General features: G+C 46.2%; 1 protein-coding gene across 1 annotated transcript in view; it reads left to right on the top strand.

Moving 5' to 3' along the window:
* DAGLB (diacylglycerol lipase beta) overlaps positions 1-17,152 on the top strand; it is a 56,235-nt gene that overhangs the window by 17,675 nt on the left and 21,408 nt on the right. The window contains exons 3-6 of the mRNA XM_040358454.1: positions 313-435; positions 8,227-8,354; positions 11,844-11,970; positions 12,063-12,146. Of these exons, the coding sequence (XP_040214388.1) occupies positions 313-435; positions 8,227-8,354; positions 11,844-11,970; positions 12,063-12,146 (462 nt within the window). The remainder of the gene's footprint in view (positions 1-312; positions 436-8,226; positions 8,355-11,843; positions 11,971-12,062; positions 12,147-17,152) is intronic.

Genomic DNA, 17,152 nt, shown 5'->3' with positions numbered 1-17,152 from the left:
GAGCTGAAGAGGACCCGAGAAGAGAAGGATTTAGGCTGCTCTGTGCAAATCCACTACCCAGAGCAAATTAGTATGACATGTTGTTATTTTATAGAATTTTTTTTTGGACTTTACTATCACTTTAAGAACACTCCTCATTTGTTTAGGATGACTTTACAAGACTTGAATCTTCCGATACCAAGATTTAAGTCTTCCGATTTGTCCAATTCCATTTCTGCAATTGGTCGATTATTTTTTATTCATTGTTTTACAAAGCTGTTGTCCTCCTTTTGTGCTGATATAACTGATATATAACTAACCTTTTCCTTGTAGGACACAGATTTGGTTCCTAGTGACATTGCTGCAGGACTGGCTCTCCTTCACCAGGAGCAGGACAAAGTAGAGCTAAGCCGTGATCCAGATGAAGTGCTTTGCCAGTCTCCAACTCATTCTGCAGTAAGAACTTGTCAATGAAATCACAGAAATTATATTTATTTTCATATAGACAGACATATATGTTTAAACTTCATTGTCGTGGTCCTACTACAGCTATGGTGCAAGGTGTCTACTTATGCCAGTGTAGTCTAAAAAACCTCCCCAAAAAAACCTCAGTAATTTAGAGACTTGGTCAGTCTGGGCGATGACATGTGCAATAAGGGGTGTGGCTGTTACTCTATGTCTGCACAAAGCACTGGAGTGGAAGAGTAGGGCCGGATTCACACCTATGCAAATTGGTTGCGGCTTAAACTGCATTTAAATCCCCATAACATTATAAAATACATTTATTTCAATGAGGCTGGTTCACATATGTGCGATGCATTCGCACTGCGCATTGCCGAAAAAACGTGTGCGTTTTCTAGGCATTGCGGTGCCGCTCTGGTGCAAATTCAGGCCCATTATCTTCTATGGGTACGCACCTAATTCGCAGATGTGTTCATTTCTCTTCAGGATTTGTCTCATTCACCTCAATACACTTCCCCCCCCATCTCCCAGGTCTCCAAATTCGCATCTAAAATGGAGCTGATCTGCTGAACAGTTCTCTTATCTCTCTGCAGAGATAAGAGAGCTGAAATACGCACCGCATTAGTGTGAATCCGGCCTAAAAGAGCCTTTAATCCTTCACTCTGCAACCCCAATACCAAATATATTGGGACAATGGGTAAAAACAGAATGCACCCGCTATCTACCTGCTCAGGGCCGCTCTTCTATGTGGTCTCTGCCTGTTCCTGAGATAGCGAGATCATGGCGGACATTACCGAGTTGGTCTGTCTGTGTGTGGCACGCCGATTATTAAATGTCCGCAACATTCTCCCGAACCAACCCCCCCCCCCCCCGACACTGATCCACTGATCTGTATAAAGGGCTATGAGTTTTAATAATGTATTTTACCCCCAGAAAAAAAAAAACAGAATGCAATGATTTGCAAATCGAATAAACCCATATTTTATTCACAATAGAAAGAATATTAAATGTTTTAAACTGAGAAAATGTACAATGTTTAGGAAAACAAATAAGGTCATTTTTGAAATTGATAGCAGCAACATGTCTCAAAAAGCTGGCAAAGTACAACTCTAATTCCAAAATGGTTGTGGCATCCCCCTCTTCTTTTATCAACACTCCTGTAAACGTCTGGAAACTGAGGAAACCAATTGCTGGAGTTTTAGGAGAGGAATGTTGTTCCATTCTTGCTCGAGCATATGTTGCTCTAAAACCTGGATATATCTTTCAGCATTGATGGTGCCTTTCCAGGTGAGCGAGCTGCCCATTCTATATGCACTGTGCACCCTCATGCCATCAGAGATGCAGGCTTTTGAAATGGTTGCTGATAACAAGCAGATGGGTCCCTCTCATAGGCGTGCCCAGCCTATTGGATTAGGGTGTGCACCCCAAAACTCAAACGCGCGTGCGTGTGTGTGTGTGTGTGTGTGTGTGTGTGTGTGTGTGTGTGTATATATATGTATGTTGTGTGTGTGTGTGTGTGTGTGTGTATGTATGTATGTGTGTGTGTGTGTGTGTGTGTATATATATATATATATATATATATATATATATATACTATTTTAAATAAATATTAACAAACATTTTGAAATGTGTTAAAACAATTTTTAATCTTCCAATACATTTTACATCTTATGGCAGGTCCGGTCAGAAGGAGAAAGGGGAGATGGGATCAATTGGCAGTGTGGTGGGGGGAGGGGAATAGGTTCAGTGGCAGTTCTGGAGGGGAGTGATCAGTGAAAGTGCAGGGGTTAATGGGATCAGTGGCAGTTGTGGTGGGGGGGGGGGTAACGGGGTCAGTGACTGCACTGAGGGGAGTAGCAGTGCTGGGGGGTTGATGGGCTCAGTGGCAGTGCTGGGGGATGATCAGTGGCAGTTCTGGGGGTTGATGGGCTCAGTAGCAGTGCTGGGGGGTGACCAGTGGCAGTTCTGGTGGTTGATGGGCTCAGAGGCAGTGCTGGGGGTTAATGGGCTCAGAGGCAGTGCTGAGGGGTGATCAGTGGCAGTGCTGGGAGTTAATGGGCTCAGTGGCAGTGCTGGGGGGGTGATCAGTGGCAGTGCTGGGGGTGACCAGTAGCAGTTCTGGTGGTTGATGGGCTCAGAGGCAGTCTTGAGGGGTTGTCAGTGGCAGTGCTGGGGGTTGATGGGCTCAGTGGCAGTGCTGGGGGGGGTGATCAGTGGCAGTGCTGGGGGGGGGTGATCAGTGGCAGTGCTGGGGGGGGGATCAGTGGCAGTGCTGGGGGGGGATTATCAGTGGCAGTGCTGGGGGATGATCAGTGGCAGTGCTGGGGGGGGTGATCAGTGGCAGTGCTGGGGGGGGTGATCAGTGGCAGTGCTGGGGGGGGTGATCAGTGGCAGTGCTGGGGGGGGGGGATCAGTGGCAGTGCTGGGGGGGGGTGATCAGTGGCAGTGCTGGGAGTTAATGGGCTCAGTGGCAGTGCTGGGGGGGGGGTGATCAGTGGCAGTGCTGGGGGGTGACCAGTGGCAGTTCTGGTGGTTGATGGGCTCAGAGGCAGCTTGAGGGGTGTGTCAGTGGCAGTGCTGGGGGTTGATGGGCTCAGTGGCAGTGCTGGGGGGGATGATCAGTGGCAGTGCTGGGGGGGGATTATCAGTGGCAGTGCTGGGGGGGATGATCAGTGGCAGTGCTGGGGGGGGGGTGATCAGTGGCAGTGCTGGGGGGGGGGTGGGGGGGTGATCAGTGGCAGTGCTGGGGGGGGGTGATCAGTGGCAGTGCTGGGGGGGGGGTGATCAGTGGCAGTGCTGGGGGGGGGGGGTGATCAGTGGCAGTGCTGGGGGGAGAATCAGTGGCAGTGCTGGGGGGGGGGGGGGGTGATCAGTGGCAGTGCTGGGGGGGGTGATCAGTGGCAGTGCTGGGGTTGATGGGAATGCCGTTGGCTGCATGCAGGGAGAGAAACCAGTTGTCAAAAGTCAGAGGGGATGTGGGGTGAGCGGGACCGAACAGTTAAAAAAACAGTCAATGGGATGGGTCTGGGCGGGCGGTACATTCCTCTGGCTCTGCCCCCTCTCTGAAGCATCTCAGTCATTGGCTGGTTTTGAGGGAGCTTGGTCCCGCCCACCCCGACATCGCGGCTGAGTTGTAAGTCACAGAACAGTCGCGATGTCGGGAGTGGGCGGGACCAAGCTCCCTCAACACCAGCCAACGATTGAGATGCTTCAGAGAGGGGGCGGAGCCAAAGGAATGTAGCGGCCCGCCCAGACCCCCATCCCATTGATTGTTTTTTTTAACTGTTCAGTCCCGCCCACCCCAACATCAAACATGAGCTCGTCTCTCTTCCTGCATGCAGTGACATTAGAGGACAGTTTCATGCACTTAACAGCTCTGGCCAAAATTACGATTTGCTGCCTGTGGAAATTGTTTCACAGGCAGCAGATCTCTGGAGACAGCATGGGGTGATTAGGGTGTGCCCAGGCACACCCGGCACACCCCGTGCGCACGCCTATGGTCCCTCTCCTCCTTTATTTTTTATGTACTGTAGATCAGTGGTCATCAACCCTGTCCTCAGGGCCCACTAACAGGCCAGGTTTGCAAGATAACTGAATAAATATAATAATAATAATAATAATAAATATTCTAGTCTGCATCTCCCCAAGGTAATACATAAAACCTGGCTTGTTAGTAGGCCCTGAGGACGGGGTTGATGACCACTGCTGTAGAGGACGATATATTTAACGTCTTTGCACTTTTACGTTGAGGAACAATATTCTGAAATTGTTTGACGACTTTAGACGCAGCTTTTCACAGATTGGTAAACCTCTGCTCATCTTTTTCTGAGATTCTCGCTCTCTAAGAAGCTCTTTTTTATACCCAATCATGTTAATGATTTGTTGCCAATTTTAACCTTACTAGTTGCAAAAATGTTCTTCCAGCTTTCCTTGTTGATACCATTTTACTCTGCCAACTTTTTGTTGCCAACTTTTTGTTGTCCTAACTCAACTTTTTTTAGACATGTCGCTGCCATTTATTTCAAAATGTAAAATTTTCTCAGTTTAAAACATTTTGATATTTTATTCACAATGAAAATCGAAAACATACTGTAAAGCCGAATCGAGTATAAGCTGAGGCACCTAATGTTACCACAAAAAAATGGGAACACTTATTGACTCGAGTATAAGCCTAGGATGAGAAATGCAGCAGCTACTGGTACAGCAAAATATTTAGTGTTCTAAGAAACCAGCATCCAGTATTAGACCTGGTCAGACTTATGCCCTCTATTCCTCTGCAATACAAGGCAGAGGCATGTGCAGACATTGTACAGGGGTCAGAGGCATGTGCGGACATTGTACAGGGGTCAGAGGCATGTGCGGACATTGTACAGGGGTGAGGCATGTGCGGACATTGTACAGGGGTCAGAGGCATGTGCGGACATTGTACAGGGTCAGAGGCATGTGCGGACATTGTACAGGGGTCAGAGGCATGTGCGGACATTGTACAGGGGTCAGAGGCATGTGCGGACATTGTACAGGGGTCAGAGGCATGTGCGGACATTGTACAGGGGTCAGAGGCATGTGCGGACATTGCAGTGCAGACACCCCCTCATCAGTGCAGTACAGACACCCCCCTCATCAATGCAGACCCCCTCTCCCCTACCATAGCGCCCCCCCCCAGCACATGTCTATTTGATTACATTTACAAAACTTTACAGACCTCAGAACAGCGCGGGATAGCACAGCGGAGTTTTTTTTTTTTTCTGCTAAAGTGGGAGACTGTGTGTCCTGAGCGTTAGCGAGCAGTGCGGTGTTCTGCCGATGAGTGTCGTCGTCGTCGTCTCCCCCCCCCCCCCCCGGCGGATCGGCGCCGCTACCACCCAGGTGTCGCCACCCCCCCCCCCCCCCCTGGCAACGCTTCTGCCCACAGCTGTCTTTTTTTACGGCACCGCTGCTCATAACCGACACTGACTCGAGTATAAGCCAAAGGGGGCATTTTAAGCCCAAAAAAAGGGTGGAAAAAAGAAGATCCTTTTCATTCTGTTTTTATGTAGAGTCCCAACTTTTTAGGAATTGTGGTTTGTAGTAAAAAAAAAACAACAATATATACCTTTTTTTTTTTTTTTTTTTGTTATTAGTATTGTCACTACGCTTTTTCCTACAGAGACTACCAATCTATATATTATCTTATCTTAACGCATTTGTGGCATTCTTTCCTCTGCATTCACATATGTAATATTCATTAGCCTGTTTTTATTGTTGCCAGCTATGTCATTGATACTGGATAATCTTCTACCCAGCTCTGACCTTGCTATGGCATCTAGTCAATTTACATGGGCTTAATATAGTTAAATTAAAAACAACCTATGAACACTCCACACTTGCCACGTTCTCTCCAGTTGCATAAGTGTAGCAATGACTGTAAACAACATCTAGTCTTACAATACCTCTCTCTCCAAATGGAGATATGGGTGATTCCATGACCTTTTAAAATGCAGTGCGTTTCAAAAAGACCCACATTTTAAAAACCTTATATCCATGCAACAGAAGGCATTTTTGGGTAGATTCAGGTAGGGGCGCCTAAACTTAAGGACGGCGTTAGCCTAGCGTGTTTACACTATGCCGCCTAAAGTAAGAGAGGAGAGTACATGATTCGGAAAGCACTTACCTCCTTACTTAGGGCGGCGTAGTGTAAACACGGCTGGCGTAAGGGCGCCTAATTCAAATTGCTTGGAGGGGGGCGTGTTGTATGGAAATGAGGCTTGACCTCACGTTTTTTGACAATTTTCTACACTGCGCATGCGCCAGGCGCCTACATTTCCCAGGGCGCATTGCGGCTAAGTACGCTGTACGGGCCTATTGATTTAAACGCGGACGTAAACTACGTAACTCCGATTCGCGGACGACTTACGCAAACAACGTAAAAATTTCGAACTCTCGGCGGGGAACGGCGGCCATACTTTAACATTGTTATTCCACCTCATAGGTCGGAAACAACGTAATTCGACTCCGCGTGGCGTACGTTCAGGAATCGGCGTACACGCTCATTTACATAATTACGCCAGCCGCAATGGAAGCGCCATCTAGCGGCCAGCTGAAAAATTGCAAGCCAAGATAGAACGGCGCAAGCCGTCCTATCTTAGCTTTGTTTAAGCGTATCTCTGTTTGAGCATACGCTTAAACAAACGCCGGCGTAGATTCAGAGTTGGGCCGGCTTATCTACTGATAAGCCGGCCTAACTCTTTCTGAATCTACCTATTTGTGTTTTTCAATTTAGCAAGGCTTGGTTTCGGGATTGATCCACCAGTGGCAAAGAACATTTGTCATTTGTATAAACAATTTGAAGAATCGTGGTGTCTATGTAAGGAGAGTGTCAGGGTGACCACACACTTCAGAGGAAAATGTGCAACAAATTCAAGATTCAGCGAAGCCCGCATCATGTTGGCTGAGAACTTGCGATCCCTGATAGACTTGGTGTGCGTTAAGATGATGTTTTCTTCTGAGGCCATACCGATTTGTCTTATTTATATTCATTAATATCCCTGTATATTGGACCCTCAAGATATCGTCCATAATAAATCCAGAATACTCGAGTATAAGCCAAGTTTTTCAGCAGATATATATATATATATAATATATATACATTTTTTTTGTGCTGAAAATGCCCCCCCATCGGCTTATACTCGAGTCACCTTTTTGCGCCTGATTCCCGGACTTTGGGGACCCGGTACCTTGGCACACATGTAGCCCCACTCTTCCTCTACAAGTGTGCAAAGTTTGTTGTCTGGGTGACCTACGGCCGGGGAGCACCGATTTTTCAAACCCAGGCAACCCTTCCATGGACTCCCATGTTAAATGGTAATTTTCCAGTGACTTTGGGGACCCGGTACCGGTCGGTCGTAGGTCCCCTGGACCCCAAACTTGGCACACATGCACACCGTATTTTTCAAACCTGGGCACCCCTTCCATAGACTCCCATATTAACGTCAGTCGAGGCATGGGCACAGTGAGGTACAGTGAGGCATGCAGATGGACACCCTAGGCTTATACTCGAGTCAATACATTTTCCCATTATTTTTTTATTTTTGTGGTAAAATTAGGTGCCTCAGCTTATATTCGGGATTGGCTTATACTCTAGTATATACGGTATGTCCTAAACATACTTCATGATATGTATATAAGAGTCAAAAGGGCAATGGCCATGAATCACTTATATTTCTTAGGGTTGGCGAAATTGGATGTGGCTAGGGTAGTTCTTGCGTAATAGCTTGTCTGTTTGGGAATTTCTGCTGACATCATAGCTGTGTCATTGCATTATTCCATAGTTGCTGAAATCATTTCCTTTTTAAAATAATATTGTGTATAAGCCCGTGCAAAGAATGTCCTTAGTCTGGAAAATGGGGTTGTTTGTGATATTGACTGACTACAACAACGGCACCCATATAACTACCTGTGAACAATAATGTACATTGTTGGTGTATGTAAAGCCAAAACTTCTTTTTTTTTTTTCTTTTTTTTTTTTTATAAGAGCAGGAAGGGTTAAAATCCCAAGTTATTTCTTGCTGCCTCTGTTTCACTTGGGAGATTTTGCTTCACTTTATATCCTTGAGATGCAACAAAAAAATGGGAGGCAAGCTTTCCAAAGTTGGAAGAATTCCCATCAGGTGTTTCCCATCAGTTCTCGCTAGAAAACAACCTCTGTGGCAAACCGTTGCATGCTTTTAGTTTTATTGTCTATTTTTATACAACAGTCAGTTGAATTTCCCCATCAGTGTTGTGTTGTAACACATTGTATTATTGCAGAGAGAGGACCTGGATGTGGAGTTGGATAAGGCGGCTCACTACATGCAGTTTGCAGCTGCCGCCTATGGATGGCCACTCTATGTATACAGCCGCCCCTTTACTGGACTGTGCAAACTGTGCGGGGAATGGTGAGTGTACATCATCACTTTTTATGGTACAAAGAATTTGTTTTCGGAAGTTCTGACCATTAGGAGACTTCATTATAATCTCCCTACCACAGCCAACAGAAGTAGAGAGGTGTACAAAAGAAGTTACCACATCTGCTTCAACTGTGGCTTACAAAAAAATGATCAATGCCCATAACCACTTAAGCCCCGGACCAATATGCTGCTAAATGCCCAGAGGCGTTTTTACAATTCGGGACTGCGTCGCTTTAACAGACAATTGCGCAGTCGTGCGACGTGGCTCCCAAACAAAATTTGCGTCCTTTTCCTCACAAATAGAGCTTTATTTTTATGGTATTTGATTGCCTCTGCGATTTTTATTTTTTGCGCTATAAACAAAAATAGAGCGACATTTTTGAAATAAATCAATATTTTTTACTTTTTGTTATAAGAAAAATTTAATAAACTAAATTTTAGTCAAACATTTAGGCCAAAATGTATTCAGCCACAGGTCTTTAGTAAAAAAAATCGCAATAAAAAAAAAATTTGCTTCCTAGCGGCAACAGTGACACTAATACAGCGATCAGAAAAATGATCGCTTAGTGACACTGGCAATAGGGAGTGAAAGGGTTAACTAGGGCGGTGTTCAAGGGGTTAAAACTTTATTAGGGGGGGGAAGGGGCTACCCTGGACCTAACTGGCTGTCACACTAACTGTCACACTGACACTAAATGCAGTGATCAGTACTTATATGATCACTGCATTCAGTGACAGTGTGACAGGGGGGTGGGGGGGGGGGTGATCGGAAGGGGTTAAATGTGCCTATGTGTAGTGTTAGGTGCGACTTACTGTGACTCTTCTCTCATCTCGGCGGTTTGAAAATACTGCCGAGATGAGAGCTGCATCACTTCCTCTGCCTATGTTTACATTTTACAGGCAGAGGAAGTGACAAGGCGGCGGCTCACAGGATTGGCTGGAAGCGATCACGAGGGGGCGGACAGAAACGAACAGTCGTCCCCTCGAGTCGGATCGCTCCCGGAGGTAAGCCGCAGCGGGGGGGGTCCCGATCGGACCCCCGACCTGCTAGAAGGCAGGGACGTATATATACGCCCATCTGCCTGTACGTGCCATTCTGTGGATGTAAAATAGTCGTGCGGCGGGCGTTAAGTGGTTGATTAACAAATTTTGCATTGGTCTGACCAATGTCCTACAATGAGGGAATAAACGTTTTACTTTTGGGTATATTTGAGGGTGTAATACACGTTCGGAAATTCCGAAAAGAAAACCGTGGATTTTTTGGCGGAATGTTGGCTCAAACTTGTGTTGCATACACACGGTCACACAAATCTTGTCAGAAATTCCGACCGTCAAGAACGCGGCGACTTGCAAGATGTACAACGAGCCAAGATCAATGAAGTTCAATAGGCAGTTCAGCTCTTCTGCTTGATTCTGAGCATGCGTGTTTTTTTTTTTTTGTGCGCATGAATTGCATACAGATGTGCAGATTTTCCGATAGAAAAAATGGAGAACCTGCTCTCAATTTTTTGTTGGCGGACATTCCGACGGCAAAAGTCCGATGGAGCATACACAAGGTCGGAATTTCAAACCAAAAGCTCACATTGGACTTTTCTTGTCGGAATTTCCGATCGTGTGTACGCGGCATTAGACATGCAGTTCCCTCTTGTGCTTATCATGGGTGCAGTGGAAGGGCTTTTTGGTACATTCTGTGTGCCAGCCTCATTCTAACCTGTCTGGTTGTATTTTGTTGCTTCCATAGCCCTTTTCCATGAGAGCCATGGTTTAAATTTAGTGAGTTTTTATGATGGCCAACAAGCCAAAAACAACTGTATTGCAATAAATGACAGTATAATCTTATCCTATAATCTGCACTATACACATTCAGTTCTGGATGAACAGTTGGCCCAGAGGCATTAATGAATGATTCGTATGGATCTGCCTACTTTGTTAAAATTTTAAGATTTCTGAATTGAGAAAAACAAATATCATCAATGTTGTAGAATCCAAAGAAATACGAGCTGCTCCAGCCAGAGGTCAACCAGCCTGAGGAGCCTGTCTATGTTCAATACACTGCTACAAGTCTCCAACAGAAGGCTGCATTCTGATGACATCACCCCACGTAAAGTCTTTTTCAGCCAGAACTGGCAGACTAAAAGTCCCTTCCCAAGACCACTCCTCTGACATGTTTCACCCCAGTTGGGCTTAAAGGAACACTAAAGTATTTTTTTTTTTGTAAAACAACAAACATGTTATACTTGCCTCCACTGTGCAGCTCATTTTGCACAGAGTGTCCCCGAACCCTGTCTTCTGGGGTCCCTGGCGTCTGTCTCGGCTCCTCCTCGCAAGAGCTTTCCACCTTCATGCGAGCAAGCTTGCATGGTGGAAAGCTTTTGCGGGCACGCTTCCCGTGATACAGCGGCGGGCATAGCTGCCGACTGTATCACTCGGCCCCGCCCCCCGCCACGCCGCGTCATCGGATGTGATTAAGGTGAAAAACATTTGCCTTTACAACCCCTTTAATCATAGAGATCATCTCGCATGTGTCAGTTCTGCTGAATAAAGGATTTTATGTGGAGTGACGTAATCAGATTGCAACCTTTTGTTGCATACTTGGTTTGTGGATAACTTCGGTTTTAAGATGGCTGTGCTTCATATTGTGTTAAAACAAGCAAAAATGGTAGTTAAAGCGGTTGTATACTCAGTTTTAGTCTATAATAATAAGGTTACCTGTAGGTAAAAACCTGTATGGTTTAGGAGATATTCCCTCGCAATGAGCTGCAGACTGCATCGGCACATGGGATTCTCAGCTGAAAGTCCGGCAGATGCCAGACCTTGCCGGAAAGAAGTCTCCCGCGCGGGAGTGACGACACTGCGGCTCCAGCCACTCACAGCGCTGGAGCCACGATACCCTGAAGACCCGCTAAAGGGAACAAGTCGGCTACCTCAGCGTGGACCAGGTGAGTTACAGACGCCTCATTCTAAGGTAATTATTTCAGAATGAGCTAGTATGCACCGCATACTAGCTCATTATGCCTTTTGCCTTATAGGGGTAAGAAAAAAAAAAAGAAAAAAATATTCTGAGGGTATACAACCGCTTTAATATGAAAACATCTGCAGTATGCTGTTTTTTTTTTTTTTTTTACTTTTACTTTTCGTTATATGAGCCCTTGTTTTCCGGCTCCGAGGGGGAATCCTGTGGGGAATGGGCGTTTCTAAGCGAAGAGGAGTTGATTGATGGCTGCTAAGGTGCGTCTTGGCCTCTGTTTAATCTTCAACTGCCATGGTGCTGCACATGTGATCAGTTATGACACCAGCCATTGGATGGTTTGACAGTTTGGTTGAGAGCACAACCAATGTGACAGTTAGCATTCCCGGCATGCCAGGAATGTAACTGCTTTTTCAACTGTTAAATTGATGGGTTTACTTCCGCTTTAAGGATGCTGGAAAGTTCATTTGAGGGAGAACCTCCGCTTTAACAATCACATCTTATTTCAGTTGCCAGAACCGAAGTGCCCAGCATGATATTGTCGGTGGTGATGATCTTAACTGCCATTTTGGCTCCATCTTGCAGACAACAAAACTCCAGTACAGAGATTTCATCCACATCAGCTTCCATAACAGGGTAAGGAAAAGTAAAGAGGCGCCTCACTATTTTAACAGTGATTACGTATTTTTACAATTCTTGTAATTGTGTTCCTAAATCTTTTACTTTAGATCTATGAAATACCCTTTTTTGTTGCCCTTGATCACAAAACTGAAGCCATCTTAGTAGCTGTGAGAGGAACATTATCCCTTGAGGTAAATGGTTATTTGTTAATCTAGTTTTGTGGTAACTGATTATTGTGCTGTCTTTATTTCTGCTGTTTGTAATTCCACTAGTTAGTTACTGTTCCATGTTGCTATTTTTGGTAATGCAAACGATTACAATTCCTTTTGGTATGATTTCCGCTACAGTGATCCCACTAGCTTCCAGATTGAGTGCCGAGCGCCTGCACTACTGCCTACTGAACACAAGAGGTCACCTGCTTAGCACAGGTGCTATTTAAACACTTCCTATTGTCAATTGATGGCTGGGAAGGACATTCGTTGTTCCGAGTGGATGTTGTCTGACATGCTCCCAGAACGTGTCCGTGGGGCTGCACTGCAGTAAGATCTGTCACCAGCTGTGTCCAGCAAACACAGCCGATGATTAATCGGGGTACTGGATTGTTGCTGATACCATCAGATCACATGACAATTGTAAATGGATGGCCTCCTTTCATTCCATCCATTGGGTAGAATTGTGTTGCTAGCTGTGATTGGTCAGTGATCCCATGGAACAGACTGGGCCAATCACAGTCCATCTGTACCATGTGATTAGCTCTGGCCACTCACAACTAAGGATGAGCTCTGGCGTGTTTGCATAGAACACGTGCAGAGCCCGCCAGGAAGTGTGCACGGCGCTGCGCTAATAACAGCCAGGGAGACATTTCACGATCCCTGCAGCCGAGCATCGGGACAATGTCTCCCTGGCTGTGATTAGCACAGCGCCGTGCACACTTCCTGGCGGGCTCTGCACGTGTTCAATCATAATGTGCATATAAAAAATAAATCCTGGCCACTTCACAGTACAGTGTTACTTTTATTGCTCTGGTCAGTGTATTAAAAAAAAAAAAAAAAATGTGTTGAAAAAAATATCACCTGATCACCGCCACACCAGTTATATGATGCTGCTGTACTGCACTGGGGACCGTATAAAAAAAATATATATATATTTCTTAATTTTTCATAAAAAATTGTGACCAAAAATTACAGCTGCAAAAACTTGCCGCGCCGCTTACTAAATAACTTGGACTGTCTACAGGTGTGTGTGTGAGATAGATATATAGATATATATATATATATATATATTAATATTATATATATATATATATTATAAATATATATATATAATATATATACTGTATTTATCGGGGTATTGCGCACGGGTATTTTTTTACTTACAGTTTTGGTGTCTTGCGCGGCGTCCATCGGCGGCCTCGTCGGGTCCGGCGTCCGTCTGCGGCTTCGGGTGTCCTCTTCTTCGGGTCCAGTGTCCTTCTGCGGCGTCCTCCCCGCTCGTTTCCCGCTTTCCCGCGCCGAGTTTGAATACTGCGCCGGCATATACCGAGCGCAGTACACTCGTGTATAGTCGGGCAGGCTCGGCTACTCTCGCGCTTACGTCCTGTACGTCCAGGACGTGAGCGTGAGAGGAGCCGAGACTGCCCGACTATACACGAGTGTACTGCGCTCGGTATATGCCGGCGCAGTATTCAAACTCGGCGCGGGTATCGGTGTATATCGCGACCCACGATTTTGCCCTGATTTTTCAGGGCAAAAAATTGCACGGGATATATATATAATATTCTCTAATTATAGTGCTCAGCATAAATGAGTACACCCCAACAGTTATGTCGGGGCCGCGGCGGCCCGTATACGCCCTCGGCTGCCCGCATGTCACGTCTCCCCAGAGGTGTACCAAGGCAGGGGGGACTGGGCTGAGTTGCAAGAATGCATTTGCCCCCTGGGCTGCTCCAATGTCCTGCAGAAAGGCCGCTGAGCTGGCCGAGGGCGGCAGCTCGGGTGACGGCACGGCCGGATTCAGTACTGCAGCAATGAGTTCTGTGATTCTGTCAGTGCTGACAGTCTGCGTTAGATATGCCCAGCCCCTCCCTCCTCCACACAAAGCTGTATCAGAGGCTGGGTGGATCTGCTCTTTCTTTCCCCGCCCACACTCCTGGCAGCCCTGTGTTGTCTGTGAAGATTTGTGGGCTGGAAAGTTAACAGTGCAGTCAGCTCAGCATCCACGCCTTAGAAAAAAAAAACAAGTGACACTCCTGGGACTGTGCATTGTGTCCCATTCAGGTAAGTGACAACAAGTGAGCTTCTCCTCCCTCCCTTCCTGCTCTCTCTCCCCCTCTCTGCATATTAAGTGTTATATTACAACAGCCTGTGACCGTTTCTTGCCCTCCTAGATGTTATGATGTGGGTTCACACTGGCATGCTGCAGTTTGGCTGCAGTGCTGGTGTTTGGCATGTTATGCTGTCTTCCTCCATGTTACCCTCCAGTCCCATAGACCATGGGTCTTCAAACTATGGCCCTCCAGTTGTTCAGGAACTAAAATTCCCATCATGCCTAGTCATGTCTGTAAATGTCAGAGTTTTACAATGCCTCATGGGATGTGTAGTTCCGCAACAGCTGGAGGGCGTAGTTTGAGGATCCCTGCCATAGACTTCTATTAGGTTGTACATTTTTTTCTACATGTCCTGAAAGTGCACAAAAAGTCCTGCATGCTGCATCTGTGGTGCAATTCCAAAAAATGCAGCAAAAACGCACAATCTAATTAGAAGTCTGAGGGACTGGGGCTATGGAAAACCGCCACAGTGGCGGCCTTTCCATTAAGGGCGCACGGGCACTGCCCCCTCCATTATGCCACCCCCATATGTAAAATGGATAGAGTCATGCCTGACCCGCCACCAAGATGGGGTTAATGTCGGTCAGACAGCGAGGGGTGTCACAGTGGCTGCATTTGATGTGGCACAGTGGCTTTGATGTTTTTGTTCAGTTTGCTTGCTTCCCCACCAAAAAAAAATGTTGAGAACCAGTGTGAGCCAAAATTCTTGCACTCTTAGCAGGCACTGCTATCCACTGAAAAAATGATCAATTCTCAGGTCACTTTTCAGAGGCATTTGACAGACAGTGAGGAGGTGATACCTATTCCTCCCTGCCTGTTTTAACCTCAGCCAGTCCCTCCAGATATGTCACTTTGTACTCCATTTTCATTACTCTCTATACTAGGTATTAGATGTTCTCTCACCTTATTCTTTGCACATCTAATACATAATGAGAGTTCTGGAAATAAGGTGGAGTTCAAAGTGAATTTCTACAACCAAGTGGAGAACCCTTTCTGAAGATATGAGGATATTATTGATCTCAGAGACTGGTGGACTTAGACCATCATAGATATATTGAAATTCTGCCAGTTCAATCAGAAATTTCAATCTATCAATCTATCAATGTGCAGACTGGTTATACAGAATCGAACTATCAACTGTCTTCAGTACAACCATCGGAAATGTCGGAACGATTTCTCTCTGTTCCCAGCAATGTGGAGTGATTTCTCAGAAATGTGGAGCAGTCTCTCTCTCTGTGTGGACAATGTGCAGCAGTCTGTGCGGGCAATATGGAGCAGTCTTCCTTCTTCCTTTCTCCTCTCTGCGGGCAATGTGGAGCAATCTTCTCTCTCTCTCTCTCTCTTCCCTCTCTCTCTCTCTTCTCTCTTCTCTCTCTCTCTTCTTCTCTCTCTCTCTCTCTCTCTTTCTCTCTCTTTCTCTCGGCAATGTTGAGCAGTCTCCCTGTGCAGGCAATGTGAAGCAGTCTCTCTCTCCTCCTCTCTCTCTCTCTCTCTCTCTCTCTCTCTCTTCTCTCTCTCTCTCTCTCTCTCTCTCTCTCTCTCTCTCTCTCTCTCTCTCTCTCTCTCTCTCGGCAATGTGGAGCAGTCTCCCTGTGCAGGCAATGTGAAGCAGTCTCTCTCTCTCCTCTCTCTCCCTCTCCCTCTCTCTCTCTCTCTCTCTCTTCTCTCTCTCTCTCTCTCTCTCTCTCTCTCTCTCTCTCTCTCTTTCTCTCTTTCTCTCGGCAATGTTGAGCAGTCTCCCTGTGCGGGCAATGTGAAGCAGTCTCTCTCTCTCTCTCTCTCTCTCTCTCTCTCTCTCTCTCTCTCTCTCTCTCTCTCTCTCTCTCTCTCTCTCTCTTTCTCTCTCTCTCTCTCTCTCTCGGCAATGTGGAGCAGTCTCCCTGTGCGGGCAATGTGGAGCAGTCTCCCTGTCTCCCTCTCTTTGCGGGCAATGTGGAGCAGATGGATGGTGAGCTGATTCAGTGGTTCAATGGGCCACTTGACTAGACTTGCCCCTCAGGCCTAAGGCTGCCAGCCCTCCCCTGACCAAGGGATTGCAGGCAGAGAGGGGACGCCCAGTTTATCTAATGGCAGAGGAGAGGAGCTGCTTCTACTCCTCCCCCTCCTCTTGTCCTCCTCCTGTGTCTGCCCCGCCCACTCTCCCCGACAGACACTGTTCTGCTGCCTAAGGGATGTGGGCGGGAATATTCAAGATAAAGCCAAAAGAAAGGAAAGATGGAGTCTGATCCATCCATCCATCCAGTCAGTCCCTCCTGCCTCTGAGTGAGTACTGTACACTGATGTAGGGGTGCCCTCATTTTTTCTCTCTCTGATCATTAACCCCCGCCGCGTGATTGTTCCGCCCGCTCTCTGTATTTGAAAAAATGGCGCCGTCTCGGCTGGGAATCCAGGATCCCTTTTTTTTTTTTTTTTTTTTTTTTTCAGGCTACCCAGCCTAGAGGTGAGATCTGGGGACTTATTGACCCCAGATATCACTGTAAAGAGGACCTGTCATGCACTACTCCCATTACAAGGGATGTTTACATTCCTTGTATAAGGGATAAAAGTGATCAAAAAAGTGTCAAAAAGGTCAAATAAAAGTAAAATAAACAACAATATAAAATGTAAAGCGTCCTCGCGTACAGAAGCAAATGCATACGTAGATTGCGCCCACATATGTAAACGATCTTTAAACACACGAGAGGTATTGCTGTGAACGTTGGAGCGAGAGCAATAATTCTAGCGCTATACCTCCTTTGTAACTCTAAACAGAGTTTTTTGTTTATGCATGAAACGTTTTAAAAAAAAAATGCGTTTGAAAAATTTACTGCGCAAATACCGTGCAAGATAAAAGTTGAAATGACCGCCATTTATTTCCTAGGGTCTTTGCTA

Source organism: Rana temporaria, chromosome 6 (assembly GCF_905171775.1).
Source record: "Rana temporaria chromosome 6, aRanTem1.1, whole genome shotgun sequence".
Lineage (NCBI taxonomy): Eukaryota > Metazoa > Chordata > Amphibia > Anura > Ranidae > Rana > Rana temporaria.
The sequence above is the reverse complement of the archived record's forward strand: the minus strand, read 5'-3'. Positions and strand labels throughout refer to the sequence as shown.